This window comes from Ostrea edulis, chromosome 4 (genome assembly GCF_947568905.1).
Source record: "Ostrea edulis chromosome 4, xbOstEdul1.1, whole genome shotgun sequence".
Classification (NCBI taxonomy): Eukaryota; Metazoa; Mollusca; class Bivalvia; order Ostreida; family Ostreidae; genus Ostrea; species Ostrea edulis.
In genome coordinates, this window is record NC_079167.1 from 20,032,338 (window position 1) to 20,059,060 (window position 26,723).

Below are 26,723 nucleotides of genomic sequence, written 5' to 3' on the forward strand. Positions count from 1 at the left end.
TCTGTGTACAATCTTATAGCTTGTAGCTTCCTTATATTAAATGAATAATCAGTATTTATATTAATTTGCAAAAATCAAAATTCTCTCTCTTTTTTTATTTCATCAATAATTTCCTGTGGAGTATATCTCACAGTACTAAGTTTGCACACTTTGACATTGATCGGCAATTTTGTAAAATTTTATGGATAATAAGGAATTTACAATATCTTTACAGTTTTACTTAGATGGTGGAGGAGTTTAAATCAGTATATCAAACTTTGGGTTACATTAACATTTCAGAATGATACAGTGAAAACTGCCTAATCTAACACCTGTGCAATCTGTTTTATTAGGTATTCTGACACTTATTTTCTTTCTTAATATCACATTGTCATTGGTTTTGCACTGCTTAGTCCGACACACTGTGTATTCTGACAAAACATTTGTCTGCCAGTGCATGTCAGATTAAAAAAGGTTTCATTGTAATACTGTATTTTGTATTCTCAGTTTGTAAAAGTTCATCATCTTATATATCAATTCTATTTTGTTGGTGGTATTTTTTTGTTTTTACATAATTATAACAAATCCATAGTAATCATACTTTTAAAAGATATAATTATATAAATCTCTAAAAAAAAAAAAAAAAAAATCTGAGGTAGCAAGTACACATATAAGCCTATTGTAAATCTTTACAAGTTTAAGTCTCTTGAAAATACAAATTTAAGTCTTTAGCTAGACTAGTACATTTTTAAGTTTCTTACAAAACAAGTTCATATCTTCAGCAATTCCAAGTTTGAATACTGAAATTACATGTGTTAAGTCTGTACCAAACTTATATAATTCCAAGTCTAAATATACTGAAATTACATGTTTTAAGTCTGTACCAAACTTATACAATTCCAAGTCTTGGAAATACATGTGTAAGATTTTAGGAGGCAAATTTGTAGGTCTTTAGCACATGTGTAACTGTCTAAATCTCTAGCATGTACAAGTCTAGATCTGTAGCATGTACAAGTCTTAAACAAGTACAAGTCAAAATCTCTTGTTTAAATATGTACAAGTCTTTAACGAGTATAATATAAATATCAAGCATATATGCAAGTACTAGTTGAAGTCTCTAGTGTAAATATGTACAAGTCTTTAACAAGTATGATATAAACCACAAGCACATACAAGTTGAAGTCTTCAGTGTAAGTATGTACAAGTCTTTAACGGGTATAATATGAATCTCTAGTATATACCGCAAGCACAAGTTGAAATCTCTAATGAATACATCTCTAACATATACATGCACAAGTTGAAATCTCAAATGAATACATCTCTAACATATACATGCACAAGTCTTTAACAAGTCTAAATCTGTATGGTAAACATCTACAAATCTAAATCTGAAACATATACAAGTGCACAAGTCGTTATGAATTAGAAAGTACAAGTCTGAAGAGATACCTATAAGACTTTGACAGAACTTGATTTGGAGAGTAAGGTCTCTTCGCAGAGGCCATCAAAATATTCACACTGTCATATATTGCTTATTCATGTATAGGTATCTGAATAAAAGCATGTACCCTGCCTCATAGATTTACAGTACAGCAGTGATTCTTCATCACAAAGCAAGCTTACTGTGTATTTGGATGTGCATCAGATTCAGCAAAAATATAGATACATTTAGATTTGTAGAATGTGATAATATTTATTGTTGTGTTTGAAATGTTGAAAGTTGAAAGGCTGTATTTGCTAACCAAGTCTTATTTGTTATGAATGATTCATGTAGGGAAAAGTAATATGTATATGACTAGGTTTTTCTTTATATTGCAGTGCTTAATATTATCAAACTTATATCCGACTCTGAGTTTCAAAAAGCATGTTTATTTTAATGTAATGGATCTGTCTTTGCAAACTGATGACCATGCCACATTTTCTTTTGATTTCCTCTTTTCTGAGGATCATTTAAATGCCTACAAGTTGTGCAGCTTCGCTTTGTGAATTTTCAGGCAGTGACAGGTAAAAACATGAACATCAATGGAGAGGAGGAGAGGGGCGTGGTCAGCCACTCTGAGGGCGGGATACTAGGGCATGAAGAAGAGGAAAATATTCCACAAGTAAGCACTAAAATCTTCAGAGTTTTTCTAAATTTTACAAGAATTCATTTATTAACGTATTCTAAACCCAATATCAGAAATTCTTGAATATTCTGTATTTTGGGCAGGAAATGAGAATTTGAACGACATTTTAACAGCTTGACAAAGAGTAATTTTACTGCAACAGTTAGGTACAAGTGGTTACCTTAATATACGGACTGTTTCAGTTTGAGTTTGGGGAAGTCTTCATCTTACAAGCCATTCACACCATCGAGTACTGTCTGGGTTGTATCTCGCACACAGCCTCATATCTCCGACTGTGGGCTTTGAGTCTCGCTCACGCTCGTAAGTATCATATTCTTACTGGTACCCCTATTTCCGATTGTGGGCTCTAAGTTTTGTCCATGCTTGTAAGTATCACATCTTAACTGGTACCCCTATCTCCGACTGTGGGCTTTAAGTCTCGCTGCAGACTTGCAAGTATTGCATCTTAACTGGTACCCCTATCTCCGATTGTGGGCTCTTAAGTCTCGCTCACACTCGTAAGTATCACATCTTATTATGTGGGCATAACGAAGAACTCTCACAGAATTGTCATACTTTCAGCATGCCAAGTGCTCGATTTGTTTACTCTCATCAGGTGAGACTAAGAGAATCAGACACTCGGCATGTGAAGATGAGCATGGGTATAAATATTTCACTTTTAACTGCTGACGTCAATGCAAGTGAAATAATCTCACTTAACAATAAAATTACATATGTAGATTAAAAACATTTAAAAATGTATATCAGCATAATCTTATACAACAGCACTGTCTGTGAAATGTCTGTTTGTCCTCTATAACAATATCAGTGCCCAAGATGTGCATGTTTTTTACTCAGTGTTGATGATGTACGATTTAGTGGTTTGTGTGTTTTTTACACAATGTTGATGATGTGCGATTCAGTGGTCTGTGTGTTTTTTACACAGTGTTGATGATGTACGATTCAGTGGTCTGTGTGTTTTTTACACAGTGTTGATGATGTACGATTCAGTGGTCTGTGTGTTTTTTACACAGTGTTGATGATGTACGATTCAGTGGTCTGTGTGTTTTCTTTACAGAGCTGTCTGAGGTATTGTGGAGTATGCTGTTCCGTACGGGTCTAACAATGGACCTTCCATACGTTGGAGGGATCCTTATTTGGGCGATCTTTGCAGCCTTTGCTGGAGTCACTGTGGCTGTTCTGCTGTTGATGGAGGGACTTTCTGCATTTCTACATACAATACGTCTTCACTGGTAACTCTAGAATTTATTATAACTCCAACCTTGCATAGAAATATATTGGATTCACTATGATTGTCTTGCTTTCTGTCTTTGCTATGAATTGAATAGTATTAACCTAAGAGTTGCCTATTAGACCAGAGGCTGTTTTAAGGAACTCGTAAGTTTAAGAACTGGTCCCCAAAACATGTGTACCTTGTGGCAATATGCTCAGACAGACGCTGTGTCATGACCATGAAACATATCGCACATTATTACTCAAGTTAGGGTGTGCCCTGGATGGGTTTTTTTCCCAGAGTTAGGCTGTGACCTAGAGAATATTTCCCGTATTCATTTAGGCTGTGACCTGGAGAATACCTTCTGTATTGAGTTAGGCTTTGACCTAGAGAATACCTCCCGTATTGAGTTAGGTATATTCCTCCCAGAGTTAGGCTGTGACCAGGAGTTAGAGTGTGACCTGGAGTTTAGTTGTGACCTGGAGTTAGGCTGAGATCTGGAGTTAGAGTGTGACCTGCAGTTAGACTGTGACCTGGAGTCAGGCTGTTACCATTTCTTGTAATATGGTTTATCATCACTAGTACATGACAAAGATGATTTTCAACTGTAACAAACATTTACGTGTACCGTATCAAGGATTTATATGTACAGTATTTAGGATGTACCAGATGTAGTTTGGCTATCAGTTTACGTGGATTTAGTAAATAGCCACTCATATGTATTTGTGTGACCTGGATTTGCCTGATGTGTCTGTGTGACCTGGATCTGACTTATTTACATGTATTTGTGTGACCTGGATATGACTGATGTACATGTATTTGTGTCACCCCGGATCAGCCTGACTTGCATGTATTTATGTCAGACGTGGATCTGTCTGATGTACATGTATTTGATGTCTTTGTGTGACCCGGATCTGACTGATGTATATGTATTTGATGTCTTTGTGTGACCCGGATCTGACTGATGTATATGTATTTGATGTGTTTGTGTGACCCGGATCTGACTGATGTGTACGTATTTGATGTGTTTGTGTGGCCGGATCTGATTGATGTATATGTATTTGATGTGTTTGTGTGACCCGGATCTGACTGATGTACAGGTATTTGATGTGTTTGTGTGACCCGGATCTGACTGATGTACATGTATTTGATGTGTTTGTGTGACCCGGATCTGACTGATGTATATGTATTTGATGTGTGTGTGTGACCCGGATCTGACTGATGTATATGTATTTGATGTGTTTGTGTGACCCTGATCTGACTGATGTACAGGTATTGATGTGTTTGTGTGACCTGGATCTGACTGATATACATGTATTTGATGTGTTTGTGTGACCCAGATCTGACTGCTGTACTTGTATTTGTGTGTCCCAGATCTGCCAGAATTTAAAATACATTTCTAGTGGGAGGAATTTTCCTCAGCAGTGACATCTCTGAACTGATAATAAAATGTCCTAATGGTCACTGGAAACAAGATATACAAATAGCAATGTAAATGAAATCAATGGGTCATTTATTTCTAGTTCGTAGGAATGTTCATGGTGAATTCACAAAATTCTGAATTATGTCCCACCACTGCAGCTCACACAAGTTCAATACGACCACAATCAAAACTTGCGAGTAGCATAATCCTCCATATTAGAATATTGTACACATTGCCATAGGTTTGTGTTGTGGGTATTCCAGAGATTTTATGTCCCAAATTATAAACACGTTTAAGCCTCTGACCTGTTAAGTGTTATTCCTACACTGTGGTTTTAAGATTGTAAGGATTATAGAGAATATTAACGTCTAGAATATTACCCAATGCAGTCGGCAGTATTTGTTTTACTTTTAGAGTAATGCGTGTTTGATTGCAAGTTTTATTTTGACAGGGTCGAGTTCAACAGCAAGTTCTACGTGGGTGACGGGTACCAGTTTGCCCCCTACAGCTTTAAACATCTCCTGGATGCTGATCTAGATGAATAATGTGAACAGTCTTGTAATTCTGGTGCTAAATTGAGCAATTCGGAACTTTCATTCCTGATCAATTTTATGTATAAATGTATTAACAATAATCTTGAGCTTCCAATTTCTGAAATATTACTGCTTATGCAGGCCACGTAAGGGTACTTAGTGTATACATGATCTGCTGTTCATGATGGAACTGTAGGAAAGATACATACATGTAGTATATAGAACTGTACATTTCATATCCTGCTAGATTGACCTTCATAACATTATCAGAGGATTTCAAACGACATCAGTGTTACTTACTGTTGATGAATGGAATCATGTTTTAAGTAGGTCAGAGGTCAAGGACATTAATTTCACATATTAAGTCCGAGGCATTAAAGGTTGATCAAGTGGTACTTTGAAATGTCTGGAACCTCTTTGTGGTGAATTAGTACAAATTTCTGTGATTATTTTCGTAACCACATTGATATTAAAGAATTTTGGACAACATTTACATAATGTGTGTGTGTTGTATTCAAACTTATTGTTGTATTGTGTGTGTTCTGTTAATTACTGAGCATAGTGACTAACTTATTGTTGTATTGTGTGTGTTCTGTTAATTACTGAGCATAGTGACTGTTATGTATTCAAATTCACAGGAATTCTAAAGTGGGAAAAATTCCTCTTTGTCAACAACAATAATTGAATTACATGTTACAGTAATAAAATCATCCAAAATTAAATGGACAGTACCTGCTACTGGTTCATGTCTGAGTACTGTGTCATGTCATGAGTACTGGTTCATGTCTGAGTACTGTGTCATGTCATGAGTACTGGGTTATGTCTGAGTACTGGTTCATGTCCGAGTACTGGTTCATTTCTGAGTACTGGTTCATGTCCAAGTACTATCTCATGTCATGAATACTGGTTCATGTCCGAGTACTGTGTCATGTCATGAGTACTGGGTTATGTCTGATTACTAGGTCATGTCAGAGTACTGGGTCTTGTCATGAATACTTGTTCATGTCTGAGTACTGGGTCATGTCCAAGTACTGGGTCATGTCCAAGTACTGGTTCATGTCCGAGCACTGTGTCATGTCTAAGTACTGATTCTAAGTACTGGGTCATGTGTTAGTACTAGGTCATGTCCGAGTACTGTGTCATGTCCAAGTTCATGTCTGAGTACTGGTTCATGTCTGATTACTGGTTCATGTCTGAGTACTGAGTTATGTCCAAGTACTGTGTCATGCCATGAGTACTGGTTCATGTCTGAGTACTGGTTCATGTCTTAATACTGGTTCATGTCCGAGTACTGGTTCATGTCTGAGTACTAGGTCATGTGTTAGTACTGGTTCCTGTCTACTATTGATTCATGTCTGAGTACTGGTTCATGTCTGAGTATTAGGTCATTTGTTAGTACTAGGTCATGTCCAAGTACTAGTTCATGTCTAAGTAGTGTGTCATGTCGAAGTACTAGGTCATGTCTAAGTATTGGTTCCTGTCTAGTATTGGGTCATGTCCAAGTACTGGGTCATATTCTAAGTTCTGGTTCATGTATTAAGTAGTGGTCCATGTCTGAGTACTGGGCCATCTCTAAGTACTGGGTCATGGCTGACTATAAATTCTCAAATAGATTTGAAAATGTATTTAATTCTTGCAGTGTGATTAAAAACCTATATATTCATACCAAATTTCACACTTTTTACATTTAATAAGATGTCTAAAATGAAGTATTTTATCATATGCTGTTACTTTACAACCGAAAGTCATCGCAGTTGAGTGGAGGTTTCTCAAGAAAAATCAGCGTCGTACAAAAATGTATCTCTGTGCACTTAACATACGACGTCGCAATAAAAAAGTACATACGTTATGGTGTAAATGGTCCATAGTCATATCGCAGGGAAAATGTGATTTTGTTTTCTACTACTGCTATCAACTGTTAAGCTAAGTGTAAATCTGCTTATTAAATGATAATTGAATATTTTTGTTTATCATATACTTGGTAAAGATTATGCAGATTCTGCACAGCATGATACGGGTGACATCACAATAGCTGATGTCAACGACTGGTCCGAAAATCCATGTCACATATCAGACCAGCATGCAAAAAAAGAAGGTCCCATGTCTCAGCAGGTGTGGCACGATAAAGATCCCTCCCTGCTCAAAGGCCATAAGCGCTGAGCCTAAATTTTGCAGCCCTTCACCGGCAATGGTGACGTCTCCATATGAGTGAAAGATTCTCGAGAGGGATGTTAAACAATATTTAATATTTAGATTTTGATATAGTGACCTTGAAATCACCCCTAGTATGTATAGGCATTGAAATAAGATAGTTTAATCAGGTGTAAAAAATTACTTGATGCAAGAGAAAGATGAGGATCATTCGATTATATTTGTGCCAAACCATGCATCTCCGCAAATCTTGCTGAGGAAAACTGCGATTTATTCTTATGCTGGTATATGTGATAAGTTTGGAGAAAATACTATAAAATTTCATGATGCTGGACATTATACATATATATATATATTTCTGAGAAAATTTCTGTATTATTCCTATGTTAAATTTCAAACCCTTGTTGCCTTGGCCTAGTTGCTATCATGGTTATGGACTAAACAAACTTACAATTTACATTTTATAAGAATGCTTTCATTTGTATCAAACAGATACATGTTAAACTGTATACCCTGTTGGCCCAATTTAGAATTCATTGAATTTCATGAGAATGCTTTCATATTAATTTTAACACTGCGCCTGGTTGTTAGAAAATTTTCCTTTATATTTCCCATGTGAAACTTCGAACCCCTATTGTGTGAACAAAATTAAATCTATACTAAATCAGGATGCATGCATATCACTTTGACAAACTGTACCTCTGGTTCTTAAAAGATTTTAAGTCTCTTATTTCCATGTAAAACTTGCAACCTGTATTATAGCCCTTAATACATAAAGTCATTTGCAATATCAATTTCATAAATTGTTTTCACGTTATTTTGATAAACTATTTTTCTTGAGAAAATTCCCTTGTATTACGAATTTTACGATACCTTTTAACCCCTCTCGCGAACCTTTCCTAATCCCCAGCCAGCTAGAGATTCAGCGCCCCCACTCTTATTCTGTTATCATGTTTATAAATTTCATTACATTTTATTTTCATCTTGTATCATCTATTTTGTATTACCACATACTGCATTCAAATATGAAAACCGAGGTGTAAAAGAAGCATAAGGACGTTGACCTTACTTTTAGGAGTAGGTTATGGTACGCCTACACCCTTATGATTCTTGACATTCCTAACAAACTTCATATGCAAAACCCCTCTGGTGGCCCCATCCTAGTCCTGGTATGAATATACTTGAATCTACAAGGAAAATTGCGTATAAATTTGACGTCTAGTGCCCTAGTATTGGTCTTTATAGAATTTCCTCTGTAACATGGAACTCCATTGGTGGCCCCATCCTGTCTTCGGGACTAGCAGTTTGAATGAAGCTTTGCCTTCTCTGGTTCTGTGGTTCTTGAGAAGGTATTTCAGTATCCTACTCTATTTGTTTTTTCCCCTTATATACCAGGGTATCTCTCCTTAGAGAAGGACATGACTTCACTTCAACTTGATGGACGCTACCAGGTACATGTATATCTTAAGTTTGGTTGAAATTGACTCAGTGGTTTTTATATAGAAGCATTTGAAAAGTTGACACACAGAATTGCAAGTCCCTCATCATAAAAGGAGAGGGGAGGGGATTCTGCATGTTTGGGCATCACATTCTGAAATGATGGACATCTGCAAATATGTAGCAAGTGGAAGATCATGAAAATTTCCATTCCTCTACACTGTTAGTAAATAACGTAAAAACGTTTCCTTGTTAATCACAGTTTACCATAAGCAAACTGAATCTTTAATAAAATTCATACTGTGTAATGCATAAACTGGAATTATTGTGATCTTACACAACCACTTAATATTTCGCATTGCATTTGGATACACTGCTGAGGATTTTAGAAATGTTTACATTTCCCAATCACTGGAACCAATCATAAATGTCCCTCAAAGCGTCATACAGTCTTATACAAGAATTCAATTTCCAATCATTCAAAATAGTTTTTTGTTTTTCTTCATAACTAAAAACAATTTTAAACGAATAAACAGAGAAAATGGAGCTATTCCAAACGAGAGTTCTTTTGAGGGGAAATGAACAAGCACTGATTGATCTGAAATAACAATGTCTGCCTCGCCAGTAACTCCTGATGAGAACGAAGACGTAGTAAGCACTACATGCAGGCTTTAAAGTCCAACTCTGGCCCACCGAGCCACCACAGATTCAGTCTTTATCACAGAAATCAACACCGACAACTGTACGGTCAGTTCCTGGCGGACGACACTGTCCCTGGAGCTATGGACATTTCCCCTCCCTGACCCCCATCTCGAGGTGGACTCTGCAAAACAGAAAGTAAATTGTCTTTCACATCCACGCTGTCAATTCTAAAGCAAGATACCAAGTAATTGACTTATTGTACATATGATATCGTTACTACTGTTGCACAACTTTGAAGAAGTATCGAGTTCCAAACATAGAAAAAAAATTCCGTAACTTATTTAATAGTACATTAGATTCAGCAATTGTGATATAAAGTAGAAATGAGATCACCCATTTACTTTGGCAAAAAAAAACAACAACAAAACCAACAACAAAAACTGACTTTTAAAATAAAAACAAAAGATGTCAAAAGTTTCACAAATCCACAAAGCAATGTGTTGGGTTTTATGACACAGTAGGGTGTATCACCTAACAATTGCACTAATCAAAGTGCAGTTCCCTGCACAGAGGGCGTATAAATTTACACGTATGATAGTCTTTAAATATGTAAAGTTGTATCTAAATAGGAAACAGATCATTAATAATTTTCTGGGTTTTATTTTTCAATTTCATTCAGACTGACCAGGGTTTGACATTTACTTTTTTGAGCACTAGACCAGTCGGGCTACTTCAAATGATTTTTACTTGACGATAGTTTCTCCATATTTAAATTCAAGTACTTGATTCAAATGACAAACATTAAGTTTGAACTAAAACGTATTTCATTGTCTCAAAAAAATCTTTAGTCTCCTCATTCAATTTGATGCTATTATTTTCAAACATATTTTCCGTATCTTTAAATTCTATATGGCACAGAAATTCTTTAGTCCAAATAGAATAATTAAGATGACCTGAACCGTTTTTTTTAAATTTCTATTTCATAAGCCCTGCTTTGTTTCTTCCCAACCTTTGCCATTTTTTCCTTTTGGGACATCTTTCATTGAGGATGAGATCACAAGAAGTCGTATTTGAATATAGATGGTGACATTCCCGCACACATGTCAACACCGAAAAATGGCTGTTTATGACATAATTTATTACTTTCCTAAACACTTTTTATATCTAATGCAAATTATTTTTTTAAAATGAAAATGAATTCAATTTATATCTATTTATCCGAAACATAACTTTACACACATTAACATCGAGTAGATGTCATAAAAGATTACTTCCGACCGCGACTTATTTATTACAACTTAAAATAGAGATTACGTCATCACGCGGTTCAACTCTTTAAAGTTATTTTTTTTAGTTAAGAAGAAGATATCTTATGGTTTTAAACTAAAATTTATTGTTTATTTTTTCAACACAACCAGTCGGACTAGTAAATTTACATTTTACCCGACCAGACCTATTATTTAGTAGACTCGTTCGGTCGGACGTGCCTTAGTGTCAAACCCTGCTGACTGACCCTAATTTTCTAAAAAAAGAATTTTAATATGTATAAAACCAACAAAATTACAGTACCAAAAAAATGGCTGGCCTCAAATAGAGAGATAAACATGTTTTGTGTTGACATGATGCGCTTCACTTACTTTGACATGAATTTGATTCCGAAGCATGGCAGACCTCAATATCAGAGCCTGGAGAAAGTAAAGGTGACATGACAACTCTATACAGAGATCAAATTCTCACAAAATATTGCATATTTTTCCACGTACTTTAACAAGAATTTCACCACCTTTTTACAGGTAGATGTTTACCTTTGTGCGTCGTTGATACTCCTTTCCCATGGCAAAAGATTTCTCAAAAGTGGAGCTTCTCTGATCCGTGTCCTTTGCATATAAAATCTGAAACCACATTGCAGAGACATTACAGATTAAATTCCAAGATTTGGTTGAAAGAAAGTATCACTGCAACAAAAACAAGAGCAAAAACCTGTTATAAACTGTAACGAAAAGAATGATTATCCCACAATTTTCAGTCTTATGATGATGAGATGTGACAGGTGCCCTTACCTTGTTGTGGGAATCAATTCGTGCATTGACTTGACCATCCAGAATCAGCTGCATGATCTCATCCTCCAAAGCTGGGACAGTCGTGTTGAAAGCCTCAGCCATTTTCCTCATGTCAGCTGATAAGTACGGACTAAAATACTGAAAAGTAATGACCGTTCACAACAATTAAATAAATACTGAAAAGTAACCACCGTTCATATTAATCAAATAAATACTGTAAAGTAATAACTATTCCTATTAATCAAATGCATGGTCGTTTCTCCATTAAGCTTCAGATACATGCATTTCCAGACAATCACCAAACATGGAGATTCTATGACTAAAGAAGTTTGTGACATGGAATTGTGATCAAATTAACTTTCTGCCATTGATTACACCAGAGAACATGAAGAGAATATTCCTTATTAACGCAGTACAATCACACCCCTTCACCAAAGTAATTTATCTCCTTGTTTGTGAGGGATCTAAATTATGGCAATGCCCTTACCATGAAAATTAAACCCGCATCAAAATAAATCCCACATCAAAATCAAACTCACATCAACATGTAAATCAAACCAACATCTAAATTAAACTCGCATCAAAATTAAACCCACATCAAAATCAAACTCGCATCAACATGTAAATCAAACCCACATCTAAATTAAACTAGCATCAAAATCAAACCCACATCTAAATTAAACTCGCATCAAAATTTAACCCACATAGAAATTAATGCTGTAACAGCATACACACATGTACATAGACCTGTTACATGCTCTGCTTGATCAACAGAATCCACACACACCCTCCCACTTCTTCAGCTTTTATTAGAAGGAAATGTTAACTTTTTCTTACCTGACATAAAGCTCTATTCCTAATTTGTGTATACAGGACATTAACATGTGGTGCTAAATACATATCTAGTAGAAGATTATCCTGTAAGGAAAATAACAACAGATCACAGACAATCCGGGTTTATATCAAACAGCAGCCATTTAAATCATCTCAATCGGAAAATTCCTTACCTTAATTTCTCCTAAGAGTTTCAAACACGATGCATACTTTGATTCATAAAACTTGTGAATTATGTCTCGAAGCTGAGGTTCTAATTCTAGGAATAATTTAAATGAGCTGCAAGAGAAAAGAAAATGGATAGTATTTAATAGTTTCTTTGTATAATGCAATTTACTTTCACACCTCTATGTCAGAAGGATTTATTAAATCATCTAGCATCAAAATATTTATGTACATTTTCTACTGTTTTCTTCATGTTCTCTGTCATAACCCTTTGAGGCTTCAATGTCTTAATTTCCTCACAACATGCAACTGTGTATTTCATTTTTATTTCAAATATAAATATGATGAATCACTGTCAAGTATGATGGGTATGTGGTGATTAACTAACAATGGAAAGCGTGAAATTTATGCATAACGGCTTTGTGGTCTCATGTTTTCCATTTTAGTTTATCATCTCACATACTAGGGCAGGATCAATATATCATCGATATAAATCGATATTTTTGAGCGATACAGTAACTGATACAGCTAGCCCTGTAGGGCTGAAACAATTAATCGCGGTTCACTTGAACCGCGATTCACGGCATTCGGTTCAATTTTCGGTTCAACATCTTCAAATTTCGATTCGGTTAATGTTTACATTTTTTCTGGAAATAAAGAATTAAACACGGATTTGGTTTTTTACCTTACAATTTATTACAACAAAAATGGCGGACGCTAACTCGGGAATCGTGATTAAAAAATCTCTGGCAAACCTAAGGTCTCCTGTATGGAAGCATTATGGTTTTAAAGAGAATGGAACTGCGGCAGTATGTAAAATTTGTTTCACAGAAATAAATTACCAATGCTCTTGGATATTTTATAGCATGTGATATAATAAAGACCATATTCCGTTGTTGAAAACGATGATTTTCTGGGGAAAATGAAATAAAAACATGAAAGTTGTGTATTTTTTTTTATTGTTTATTAGAATTTTTGACAACTATTGAATTGAAAATAATCGAATCGTGGCCTAAGAATCGAAAATTGAACCCAACCGTGAGGTACCTGAATCGTTTCAGCCCTATAGCCCTGTATCCTCTAAGGGCTGTTCCAGAAATGATCAAATGAGGGGGTCGGGCGGCAAACGATATTTTTTTGTGTGGGTGGTCGTATTTTTCGAGGTGACGTAAGTCAGCCTCGTATGTCAGACCCCAGCTTCAATGGCGCCCTGTTTTAATCACTACCATTTGCGAAATCACTTTGATTTTTAATATAAGAAATTTGTTGTCACATATGCTAATGCAACGTAAAAGCTGTCACAATTCACTTTGAGATTGATATAGGATCCATATGTTTACCCTCTACGATAAGCGAGTTAAATAAGAATTTATGAAATCGGAATTTTTATCCCTTCGATATGAAACAAAGTCCACACATCAAAAGGAATCGCGAATTAGTGTTTAGGTTTGTAAACAAGATCAAAATTATTTGTCGTTTGCCAACATTTTATTCCACGATCTTAGAAAAACAGAATTGGACTGTAGGAAACGATTTGCATTGCTTCTGTATTCATTCGCATTTTCACATATAGACGGGAAAAACATGGTCTATTTTTCTCTAGGAATTCTGGGTAAACAGCTGTCTCCTCTTATGTCTGAAAATTATGTTAATTAGCCGATTTATTGCCTATCAAAAAATAGTTCACATTGATACTATGTTCCATTTTTATTAAACTGTTATATATAAATTCTGTTTTATGTCAGATTGAAGAAGTCTTCCTTGTATGTGATCTGTTGTATTTATCAATCAGAAATTGTGTGTAATTAGAATTTTAATATTAAACTCTGCACTATTTCTCTGTATCCATACGCGCCACGCTATCCTGTTTATCAACAAGGAGAAAACGTCTTGCCTGAGAGAACTGATATATTCTTGCCAACGCATTAACTCAAGGTAATTATCTGAAACCCAATGTGTTAATTTCGTACAATTTTACCAAAATATTTCTTTTGGACGCATTTTTTGAGATTTTAATACTAAATCTGGGTGTAAACATGTAATCTTCGATCGAAAGGGCCGAGCGCCATTTCCCGCGCTCTTTCAAGGTCAAGTCAGATAACTGTAAACATTGATTAAGAAATATAAATGAACATGTTTTTGTGAATATATTTGTTATTCAAGAAAAGAACTCCATTGGAAGTAATATATTGGAAATCAAGTTTACATTTCTTTGTCACGAAATATGATTTATCTCAAGAGTTGAATGAATTATCTCAAGAGTTGACACTTGTTTTCAAGAGTTGATATTTCAAGAGTGGAAATTTTCTTGGACTGGTTTAACCTTGACTCAAGAATTGAATGAGTTATTTCAAGAGTTGACAGTTGTTGTCGTCATCAGATATGAAGGGTAGCAAAAAAAAAAAAAAAATCATGATTTTGATAGTCATCAAAGGGAGAGCCCAAAATCTGTCAAAACAAGAAAAAGTCACAATGTAAGAAAAGATCCCATAATTTTGAAATGCGTGTCTGCCAACTTTCATCAAGGGTCAGAAACTTTCTCAGAATATAGCAGAGGTAAACAATGTGTAGCAAATTCACTTGTGTGCATTGCATTTAATGCAGTTAACCAAAAATTGTTTGGAGATTGGGATGCGAATGATATTCATTTTGTTCTTGAAAAAGGTGATGTTTTATACAAGCATGCAAGACAGGCCTGTCCACATGAACATCTTAACCCAGAGGACTTGCCCAAAAATGTTTGCATTCAAAATCAGTTGCTTCATGTGTCTGCTTTACCAGTTTATGCAGGGGAAATACAATCCACTTTTAAAGATAACGGCCCTTTCCTCTCTCTTGCTACAGCACTGAATTTATGCTTTGCAAATACCAAAGATGGAGGTATATTTATATGCAATGGCAGTTCTGTTGCTGTATTCTGCTCAGGCAATCTGTTCCATGTTTTCGATCCACATGCACGTGATGCAAACGCAAATGTGAAGGCAGACGGTTGCTCTGTTTTGTTGACAGTCAGTGGTTTTTCAAATTTACAAGCTCTTTTGAGAAAGCTCTTTGGGCATGAAGAGGGTGCAGCTTTTGAATTGTATGTAGTTTCAATGGCAAATGTAGAAATGATGCCTCTTGTCCAAAGACATGTCCAAAGACAAGCTGAAGTCACTGCCAAACGTCACCTCGTTTCAGTACCTTCAGTACTTTGATTTCATATTTTAATTGGTCCGTGGTTGGACTGTTAAAAAAATATTTATTATGGGTAGTGGGTAGTTTCTATAGTTTTATTTTGTGCCACGTGGGTGTTGAGTTTTCAGAATATTTTTATTGTCGCTCTTGTCGTGTTGGTTACAAAACGTCGGAGGGAAAATTGAAAACGTGCTTTCGAAATGCTGCTTTCGAAATCAGAAATAACATAGAACTATTCGAGTTGTCGCTCTTTGCAGCGCATAACTTTCCATTACGACACTCTTCAAATTAGAGGCGCGTTTAGTAGGACGTGATGGCGGCGAACTCTGTTCTGTAGATTATTACAGTTTACAGTGCATCGATTTTGAGAATATTTTGAAACCAATAGGTATTCCGTTTTCTAATAAAAATAGGCAAACCTTAGTTGATTTATATGAGGGTACCGATGCGTTATATTTATCAGTCGGTGTGATGGTGATATAGAGGCCTCCGGGCGCGGGCTCCATTAGAAGACGAACGATTCGTGGAAAAACATATCCATACCCATTTCATGATAATAGCATCATTTGGACTCCCAATCTTTCCAATATTCCCGCCATAGATGCCTTTGATTGTTGATGTGACATCGTTTCTTCAGAACTATTGTGATACAATGTCGCACAGGCATTACCGCGTCATTGACTAGAATGTTTGTCCCGAAAACCTTGCGAGATTTGTACCGTTTTCATTTTTAAAAATATTTTTATGGTGGGTCTGGTTAGTTTTTTTTTTTATTAGATGGGTCATTGTAAAATGAGTTTATTAATTTGATGGGTCATGGGGTAATTTTTTTTTTTTTTTTTTATGGGTGCTTGGTATATACAAAAGGTGCCTCCCGACCCCCCCATGTAATTATTTCTGGAATAGCCCTAATCTATTATGAGTTGTCATTAACGTATCTTACAGCGAGATTTCATGAAAGGGTTAACAAATAAATTGAAAATATATGGACGAATTATCTAGATGTCATTTACTCTGTGACTGCATACCAACACAAATCATCTTTCAAAAGTGTACTGTGGCGACGGTACCGTGGCCTCAGTTTTCAAAAATTAGCAGGAAAAAAAAGAGTTATTTTAATCCTCTAAATTAAGTGTAAATGTAATTATATTGCATCGTCAGTACGTATTGCCTATCGTTTCTCTCTACAGCGATATGTACCTTATTGAAATTTTCCAAACAATATCCAGCCCTATCACATACCCATCAAACTAGACAGTGATTCTTTAAACAAGAGGTACTGTGAGCAATGCTCACTAAGAATACCCCCCGCTTACCCCAATCTCCCAAAGGGTGTTGGTAATAGGTATAAACTACCTCTTTTCTGAGTGTAAAAAACAAATGGCAAGACAAACCGAACCATATTGCTACTTCGATGTCCAGTGCGCGTGACCTTTGACCTTTTGACCCCAAAATCAATAGGTAACATCTTCATCCCATGGGTAGTCCATATGTATGATATGGTGACTGTAGGTGGAAAGGATAACGCTTTAGAGCCCGGAAACCATATTGCTACTTCGATGTCCAGTGCGCTTGACCTTTGACCTTTTGACCCCAAAATCAATAGGGAACATCTTCATCCCATGGGTAGTCCATATGTATGATATGGTGACTGTAGGTGGAAAGGATAACGCTTTAGAGCCCGGAAACCATATTGCTACTTCGATGTCCAGTGCGCTTGACCTTTGACCTTTTGACCCCAAAATCGATAGGGAACATCTTCATCCCATGAGTAGTCCATATGTATGATATGGTGACGGTAGGTGGAAAGGATAATGCTTTAGAGTCCGGAAACCATTGCGTCTACAGACGGACGGACGGACAGACGGACAACCCGATTCCAGTATACCCCCCCCACAACTTGTTGCGGGGGGTATAATAACTCCACAATGAAGTGATGTTCAGTGGTTTAATCAGTTAATTTTGTGGGGTCAATGAGAACTGTTAGCCTATATTGTGGTTAACTCTAAGATTCAGGTTAAAAACTATATACAAGGTTTTAAATTTGTGGCAAATCCATGAAAATTAAACACTAATGATAATTAACAACTTACAACAATAGAAATGTGCTATCGATTTACAATACCAGTCACTCACGTTAAGCTGCTTACAACTGAATTCAGTTTTACATGACAAAGTAAAAATTTACCGGCTAGATTTATGATTTTTCTGCAATTCTTGTCTGTCAAATGAATTCAGTTTTACATGACGAAGTAAAAACCTACCTGCTAGATATAACATTTTTCTGCAATTCTTGTCTGTCAAATGATGCCAGAGCACACAAAGCACCGTAGGTAGCAACATTGCAAGGGGACAAGAGCTAAAACAACAACGTGCCTCGTCAGTACAACACAGATCTACACTTCATCATTTACAAAATTTTACGCTTTTAAAGGAGAGAGTTGCAAAAAGATTTTTTTTGTTCCATGCCATTGCTTGATAGATGGTTCTCTCTTGGGATTAGTAAGCTTAGATGATTCACCATGTGTTCCAATTCAATATCACTCTGTCGCACTTACTTCTGGAAAGTCACAGTAGTCAAAGTTGGCTTGTAGGAAATATTTGGCGGCCGATTTGTACTTCTTTGTAGCTAAATCTGCTAACCCTGCAGCACATTTTAATTTGGTCAGCACGGTCTGTCCTGCATCTTTACTATGTTGCTGTAAAAGGATTGATAAATATTTCCAATAGAGAAACAACAAAATGGGTTTGTGAAACAAAATTCCCTGGCAAATTCCTTTGAAAAGAAATTACTACATGACCTTTGATTTCTAATTAACATGTGAAACAGACAATAATACAGAATAGGTTATGTAGACAGTACAGAAAATGAATACACAAAGATCTTTGATCTTTCAGTGTAAATGAAAGTCTTTTGAGTCACATAGGACATTTGGTGCTGAGTAATCAATACACACAAAAGAGCAAACTATTCTATTAGACCGAAAACTGACACAAATATAGAGAAAATAACTGAAAATTCTGGACAACAGGTATTTATCAAGGTTATTTTTTTCTACAAATAAAGGATACCTTTCCCTTTTCGACAAAACATGAATACTTCCCTCTATCCATTCAATTATCGGAACCCCTTAATAGGAAAAATTGCCTACATACATTTAAGATTGTATTAGAAGTTTAGCAACAAGATATGTTTGTGAAACACTGATGCCCTGTATGGCAGCAAAGTAATTATGGTAAATGAAAGATTTTGTCGAAATGGATAAACATGTGAAATATCAAAGCCTTATCACTAACCACTCAAAAGTTATGGCCTTTGTTAAAGTTTTTCAAAAGTAGGTCAAACTGCAAGGTGAAGGTCATAAGGTAAAAAGAATTTGATACCGAAAGGAAGGTCTTCTCACAAAGAATACACATGTAAATGAAGGCTCTTTCATCATCCATTCCAAAGTTATAGACAAGGTTAAAGTTGGCATACAAAACAGATTAACAGATGGACAGACCAAAAAATATGCCCCCAAATCTCCCATTCCTGGGGCCTAAAAATCATTTTTGTATATTCTTCTATACATGTAGTATCAACAAAGTCTTAACAATACAAATACTAAATGATCAGTCATTTATACACTAGCTCGGAAATAACCGTAATTTGACAGAGAAAGGTTGGCACCACACTCAACTCCCTTAGCAGCTCATGTCTGCATTCTCAATTTTTTTTTCTTTAACATAAAATGGATAGTAACATCGAAAATCTGGATTAAACCTTGACTTAGTTTTCTGATCTCCTAAATTTGAATTATTATGGTATTTTATCATAAAAATAAGTGTTTATGTAACACCATACAAATAATGATAACCTAACGTCAGACATCCCAGTCCAGTGAATTAATAAACGCACTGGACCTGAGGCATCATACAGCTAAGGTCTGATGGCTTTCACAAAGAAAGATTTTTTCTGGATAAGGAAATTTTTCACTGGTTAAATGAACCAGTGAAAAATTGAAATACTAGCACCTGCATTTCAGTCTCAATCAACCGAAAAAGAAATTGGCATGCAACTTAACCGCTGTGCATAAATTAATGATCCTGAAAATACTAACCTCAGTTATTTCACTAAATCCACAAAATACTAACCTCAGTCATTTCATTAAATCACAAAATACTAACCTCAGTCATTTCATTAAATCACAAAATACTAACCTCAGTCATTTCTGGTGTGCTCTCTGCTTTGTTGACATAGCTCTGAACATGTGACCAGTTTTGTAGATACACACTAACCTGTTGAAAGATTATAGTATTTTGAAATTTATAGCCTATTTTGGAAATATGTTTGTGTTACATTTATGCATTATCCACATCTGAAGCCATAATATTATGAGTATTTATGACATTCAGACACATGTTTAGGACTTGTGCAGTAATCCCATGCCCAATATTGTGGGTAAGTACCTTTATAACATCCAGACACATGTTTAGGATTTGTGCAGTAATCCCATCCCCTATTGGGTTAGTACCTTTATAACATCCAGACACATGTCTAGGACTTGTACAGTAGAATTTAAAATATTCCCAAATCTGATTTTTTTTCTCCCCACCATACAGCACAAAATACTTTTTCATCATGATATCATTTGACATGTTTAATACAAATAGCAGCAAGACTTTATAGCATGATTTCATGACTTCTTCATTTCACTTATTCGTGTATATCCACGTGACATTCACTTGCATGTTTATTCATAGTGCTTTAACACAGATCAGACCCCATTGTTTCCCTACAAGCATTATACTATCAGCAAATGAATGACTCCTCCATTCAATGTGATATGAATTCGATCTAATTTTTGTAAACCCGCCTAGTGTCACCCAATTAGAACATAATACATCTTGAGTGGGAATAATGTTTGCCTACACCTATTTCATTGCCATTTCTACCCTTTGAAGACCCATTTCATGATTGTACAGTTCCTGGAAAAGTGGGCGTGACCAAATCAAGACTGATGTTCTTTACCTGGAGTGGCCAGGGTCTACCCAGGTGCTAATTGCTATACACAACGAAATACATGGGAAGTACAAAAAATATATTGAAAATCTGCCAACTGAATCCATCATTTAGAAATAGGAATGAAAATGTAAATAGCTTAATTTGGTTTGGAATTATCATAAATTTTATTGATATGACTAAAATTAGTTTAAGGACGTTAACCAACATTTCTTGCCTTTTTTTCTTCTAGTTTATCGGGTCCTCAGAAATGTTCTTGAGGACAACACATGACTGACAGAGGCAATCCAAGCATTATGTAAATTATGTTTGAAAAGGAATTACATCTAGAACAATTGACACGAAAGTATGGGAACTTTTTATTTTTCTGGATCCTAAATTCCAACCATCAGAAGCTAATCAATAAATCTTGAATCACTGCTAATTTGTATGACCAGTGCAGTGTACAGTTTTTGACATTTTCTCCGAGATACAATTTGACTATGACCAATTTCTTTCTAATGTTTGAATCTTTAGTTCAGGTAGTTATCGACTCATAAAGGAAAATTTTTTTTTTTTTAAAAATACTGTGACCTTATTTTTGCGGTAGATGACAGGGGTGGATACGCCTGCAGTTAATTGCTAGTATAAACACATCCGAGCTCGGGTGCCAAGTTGATGCACTTGATCGAATCCATCAGTCAGGACCCGATCTATTGTATCCAACATGATTGACAGGTGGTGTTTATTTTATTGTAGTCTGGGTAAATTTCAAGAGAGGTGGTTTTTGGCCGCCACAATGCCAACTCCAGTGGGTCATTCTCCACTGACAATATGTTTCCATACAAGGTATATTAATGGGAGATAATCACAGATGCAATTCCTGTTACAATAGTTTTAGAATCTTTCCGGAAACAAAATCTGGATTGAAATTCATTCGACCGGAGAAGAAACGAACATTAAACCTTCAATTCTTTACTTGTTTTGCTTCACTTCTGATTATTTTCTAACATATTACTGTATATGGTTTAGTAAAATAACCACCCACAGAAACAATTTTCACGAAAAAGCCACCCACCATAGAATCAATATCCCACCAGTGTGAACCACCCATTAAAAAACTGCTGTCCCCAGGTACCCCATATCTGGGGTTCAAATCAACTTCTTCTACCACAGGCCTGTTGGTATAAAATCCACAGGCTAAAATGAAAATCTACAAACTAAAATAAAATTAATGAAGCAGTGTTCTTTTTTCCTATGTTTTTTTTTAAAATCGATGATTTTCCCCATGATTTAATACTGAGCCTAGTGGGTCAACAGGCATTGTTTGGTCAAGTCACTAACGCAAGTCATATGGTGCAATGTTTAGGTCTCTTGACCATCACATCTCTAATCCACAACCTATTTACTGCAGGTCTAGATCCAAAGCCTTCCAATTTCATACCACATCAGGGTCAATCTAATTAAAATCAGACTTCTTAAATCCGCACCGTATACGCTGCGCAAGTAGTGATTGTGAGCGTATCCTAGGATCTGATTTTAATTAGATTGCATTAGGGTTGTCACTATAGATTTTTCAAAGGGAATCCCGGATACATGGTGCCATGAACTTTTATGATAATCCTCTACACGGTCAGCAGTGCACTCTCGTGTCATCACTACAACCCAACTTCAATACAACAAATTAGTGTATATACATGTAGGACATGTTGGAGTGATGGAATATATAGTTGTTCTTTGCCGATGATCTGTTAATAACAATCGATGCTACTTTAAATCTTTTCATTCTGATAAAAATGGCAACCGGAAGATTTGGAAAAACATAGACTCCGATTTTTTTAGATAAATAAATAACAAAAGCATCATACTTGAAATTAAATTTAATCATTGCCATATGTGAACAGGACTTGTGTCACATGTCTATATTTTTCATCATACTGTCCAACTTTTGAAGCATTTATTTGGCTCTTTTTGAGTTTCTTAAAAATTATAAAAGAAAAATATGGATAGAAACGGTTGTTAAAATTAGTCGTTCATGTAAGCGTTTGTATGATTCTGAGTGCAAGTTTAAGAAAAGCAAATTGCGCATCACCGTATACAATGGATATGATTATAATTTGTAAATCACCACTCGCTAAGATTTTCGAGTGTCCACTATTTTTACAAGCTATTTTTCAAATGTACTCGCATTTTGTGAGTATTTCTCGCTAATTTTGAGCCTTGTATATGTTTAATTGGAACAGCCCTGAGCACTATTACAACATTCAGACACATGTTTAAGACTTGTGCAATAATCCCATACCTAATATTGTGGGTATTTACCTTTATAACATTCAGACACATGTTGACAACATGTTTAGGACTTGTGCAGTAATCCCGTGCCCTTGAGTAGCACTTCAATGCATTGCTGAGGTCTCCATAATCCAAATAATGATCTCCCAAATCATCATGTCCTCGTCTGTAAAAATAGGTTTTGTAAATATATCTGACTCCTCCTGTACACATTTAACTTCTCTAGTCTTACAAGTGGTGCTATCTGACCCCTGATGTACACATTTAACTTCACTAGTGTTACAAGTGGTCCTATCTGACCCCTCCTGTACACATTTAACTTCCCTAGTGTTACAAGTGGTGCTGTCTGACCCCTCCTGTACACGTTTAACTTCCCTAGTGTTACAAGTAGTGCTGTCTGACCCCTGCTGTACACATTTAACTTCCCTAGTCTTACAAGTAGTGCTATCTGACCCCTGCTGTACACATTTAACTTCCCTAGTCTTACAAGTAGTGCTATCTGACCCCTCCTGTACACATTTAACTTCCCTAGTCTTACAAGTAGTGCTATCTGAAACCTGCTGTACACATTCAGCTTCACTAGTGTTACAAGTGGTGCTAGCTCTTTATCCAATCCTTTAGGAAATCAAGAGTCTTTTAAAACAGTTACACGAACAAACCTAGTAAAATCAGCAGATATTCCATATGGCTGTAGTTTTTACAGAATACACCCCCTCTGGTCATAAACTTATTAATTAAACTGACCTTATGCTCTCTTTTATGGAGTTACTTTTTACAGAATACACCCCATCTGGTCATAAACTTATTAATTAAACTGACCTTATGCTCTCTTTTATGGAGTTACTTTTGTAGTTTTTGAGGTCTGTGTCCAGTTTCTCCAGTTTAAGGGCCGCTTTCTTTGATGTGGTTTCTATCCATTGTGTATCTAAGCTGGGGACATTGTGAATGGCTCCCGCAACAGCATCTGGAAGACTGGAAGACCTACAGAAAGAATAAAAGGTTGTCAGGAAAGGGAAAATCAAGAAAAGATAATACAATATCTAGTAAATAGGCAAACAATTCACAAAAACATGAGGGAAAAAAAAAAGGAAAACATGATTAGCTACTGACGATGTGACAGCCTCTTGGAGTTTGCGGTGGATCTGCTGATACAAACTGGTGTTGTAAGTGTTCATAACGTAGGTAAGGGCCATCCTCAAAGCTTCCACTCTCAGCATTGGACAGTGATCAGCAATAAACAGCAGTCGGTTCAATTTGGCAAGACCACTGTACTGCGCTGCATACTGTTCTAAATCCTAGTATTAAAAAAAAAACCCATAACATAACACTATGAATAATATTTTGAGGGGTTGTAAAATATTGAAATTGGATTTCAGCAAACTTTTCAACTTATTTTTCTATGTCATTCATTGAGTGAAGTACTCTGTGTAAATTCCAAGATGGAAGAAAAGCAGAAATACAAAAACGTTTATTAATGTAACTGAAAATTCACATATGGCAGTTTCACACAGTGATGAAATAGCTTTGCTTTTCAAATTTCATTCCATCAAGAAATATTTCGACATGACAATACAAACTCCATCCCTACCTACTGATACTACTTTTTGGGACATGTAATGATAAAATATTTTTTGGCCTTAGCACCACAAATTGGCTTAAATTTTGAGAAATTCAAGTGGTATGATGTTACATATTAACGATTTGCATAAGCCCAAGTTATCATTTGCTGCAAGAGTTATCTTTTCAATAGAGCAGCCTGGTATGACGTGACATTTTAGTTTTCAATATGTTCAGTATGTTGTAAACTTTGGTAATATATTCTTTACAAAATTTATGTCCCCTGTCAGTAGCATGTCATATTTCCTGACAATCACTGGTAAAATTACTGCCTTTACATAGAGTAGAAATCTGTATTATAGGTGGATTTTTCTTCTTCAGAAAAATCCCAACACCAAACATTTGTGAACTCTGAAATGGTTGGGTCTGAAAAATCGCCTTTTGGGACTTTTTCTGGGATGCATAATTCACAGTCTACAGATGCTATTTGTTTAACAAAATGTTGTAATTCATTTAAAGCTCTTCTCACCAACTCTCCCTTTTATCCAATTACTTCTAGAGATTAAATGATTCAAAATAAATATCTTTATATGTTGTGAAGGATTATGCATTTAGTTTTGTAAGTTTCGTACTGTCACTATTTCACACATTTCCTGAAGTTACATATATCTGCTACATAGATATTTAGATAACTCATGTAAGTAACAATAACTCAAGTTTATGGGAAGACTGCATATTTTACTTAAGTTCACACTTTTTCAACTAAGTAAATTTACACATTCCATATTACTACTTAGTTTAAATATCTGCAGTTACCAGTGTTGTATTCTCCACCACATATCGATCCTCCTCCACATTGTCATTTTCTTCTGGTTGAGCATCAACCTGCATCGGCTCTATGCCAACCTGTAAATTGTGAAAAACTCTCTCCAATCTCCATTATGTAATTACATCACATATTAGACTCGTACTGATTTATCAACATGAAAACTAGAGATACACTGTGTAAGATTATTTAGTCGTGAAAAATAGTACATGGTCTGGACATGACATTAGAGCAGAGGAAATGCGGATGAAAAATGTTGTCATCGGTTATTTCTTTAACTTACCAAACAAGAAAGAACTTCTTTAAAGAAATAGCCAAACATATGACATTCGACAATTTCATTCATATTTCTTTCTTTAAAATTTAACAGCTTTATTGTAAAAACGTCTTACATATATACAAAAATTCCGCCATCTTCCGCTTGTCATACACAACGCAAAGTTAACTAAATTGCAATGCAGGGGAAGCAAGAGACAGATTTTGAGAACGTTTTGGGTTGCTCAGTACGGCCACTGTCTAAGTGATATAGTATTTTCTGCAGACATATTCAAAGGAAAACAAGAAAGACAAAATTTACCTGTAAAAATCCTGGCTGAATCGGCAACGGCATTTTTCCCGGAACCAATTAACTTGCTCACAGAGCATGCGCAGAAATTCTAATATAAAATTTAACGGGCAAAACTGTTCCGGAATAAAGTTGGATAAGGGGGCATCTCATAAACTTATATCTATTTGCAATTTACATTGAATAAATATGACATTATTGATTTTAGAATATATCGTGTGAACATAATAAACCAAGTATTGGTACTTGGAAGATACTATGTTACCCTATATTTCATATGATTTATATAAATCAAATTATGCATTTTTAGAAAAAAATTCCTGTTACCTAATTTTATTTTAGAATATTTCACAACTGTAAAAATTCAATCTGAAAAATTAATTTAGAATAGTTGTAGTTCAGAATTACCTCTAAAGATGTGTTAAGTTTTGTAGTTCACTGTTTTAAAAGTAGCATTGTCAGTACATGACGCAAGTTATCTTCGTCATCAACTTGGAATGATTCTGTATGTGGCAAAAGTTTAAATGTGCTTTTTAAAAAATATCATTCTAGATATTTTCATGTGTTAACTTTAAACATTTTATAAACTGCATGCTAGGTCTTCTTTATAGACGAATAAAAAATCGCGCCTTTTATACCAGCCGTAGTCACTAACATTTCCGTAAATACTCGGTTTATTTCAGCCTTCTGTTTCATTGACTCCATTCAAAATTGTTCATTCAGGAACTCAGAATCGGAAGTGTAGAGCCTGTCTCCCGTCTC

The 26,723-nt window shown here is 35.5% G+C and overlaps 2 protein-coding genes across 14 annotated transcripts in view; one reads left to right on the forward strand and one right to left on the reverse strand.

The window, feature by feature from the left end:
• Window positions 1-5,767, forward strand: part of LOC125668151 (V-type proton ATPase 116 kDa subunit a 1-like) — a 43,071-nt gene extending 37,304 nt beyond the window's left edge. For all 13 annotated transcript variants that reach the window (XM_048901962.2, XM_056161282.1, XM_056161285.1 and 10 more), the window contains 4 exons: window positions 1,974-2,081; window positions 2,288-2,405; window positions 3,163-3,337; window positions 5,193-5,767. In XM_048901962.2, the coding sequence (XP_048757919.1) occupies window positions 1,974-2,081; window positions 2,288-2,405; window positions 3,163-3,337; window positions 5,193-5,286 (495 nt within the window). In that variant the 3' untranslated portion in view covers window positions 5,287-5,767. The remainder of the gene's footprint in view (window positions 1-1,973; window positions 2,082-2,287; window positions 2,406-3,162; window positions 3,338-5,192) is intronic.
• Window positions 5,768-9,106: 3,339 nt separating this feature from the next.
• LOC125670571 (COP9 signalosome complex subunit 1-like) lies at window positions 9,107-26,049 on the reverse strand. The gene is made up of 14 exons (XM_048905802.1): window positions 25,974-26,049; window positions 25,387-25,476; window positions 24,124-24,308; window positions 23,833-23,994; window positions 23,044-23,179; window positions 19,941-20,018; window positions 18,299-18,439; window positions 18,005-18,099; window positions 12,572-12,677; window positions 12,402-12,482; window positions 11,565-11,702; window positions 11,310-11,396; window positions 11,142-11,189; window positions 9,107-9,685 (listed from the first exon to the last, which is right to left on the reverse strand). Exons 1-14 carry the CDS (start codon window positions 26,004-26,006, stop codon window positions 9,611-9,613), a joined length of 1,455 nt encoding a protein of 484 aa, XP_048761759.1. The 5' UTR covers window positions 26,007-26,049; the 3' UTR covers window positions 9,107-9,610.
• Window positions 26,050-26,723: the final 674 nt, after the last annotated feature.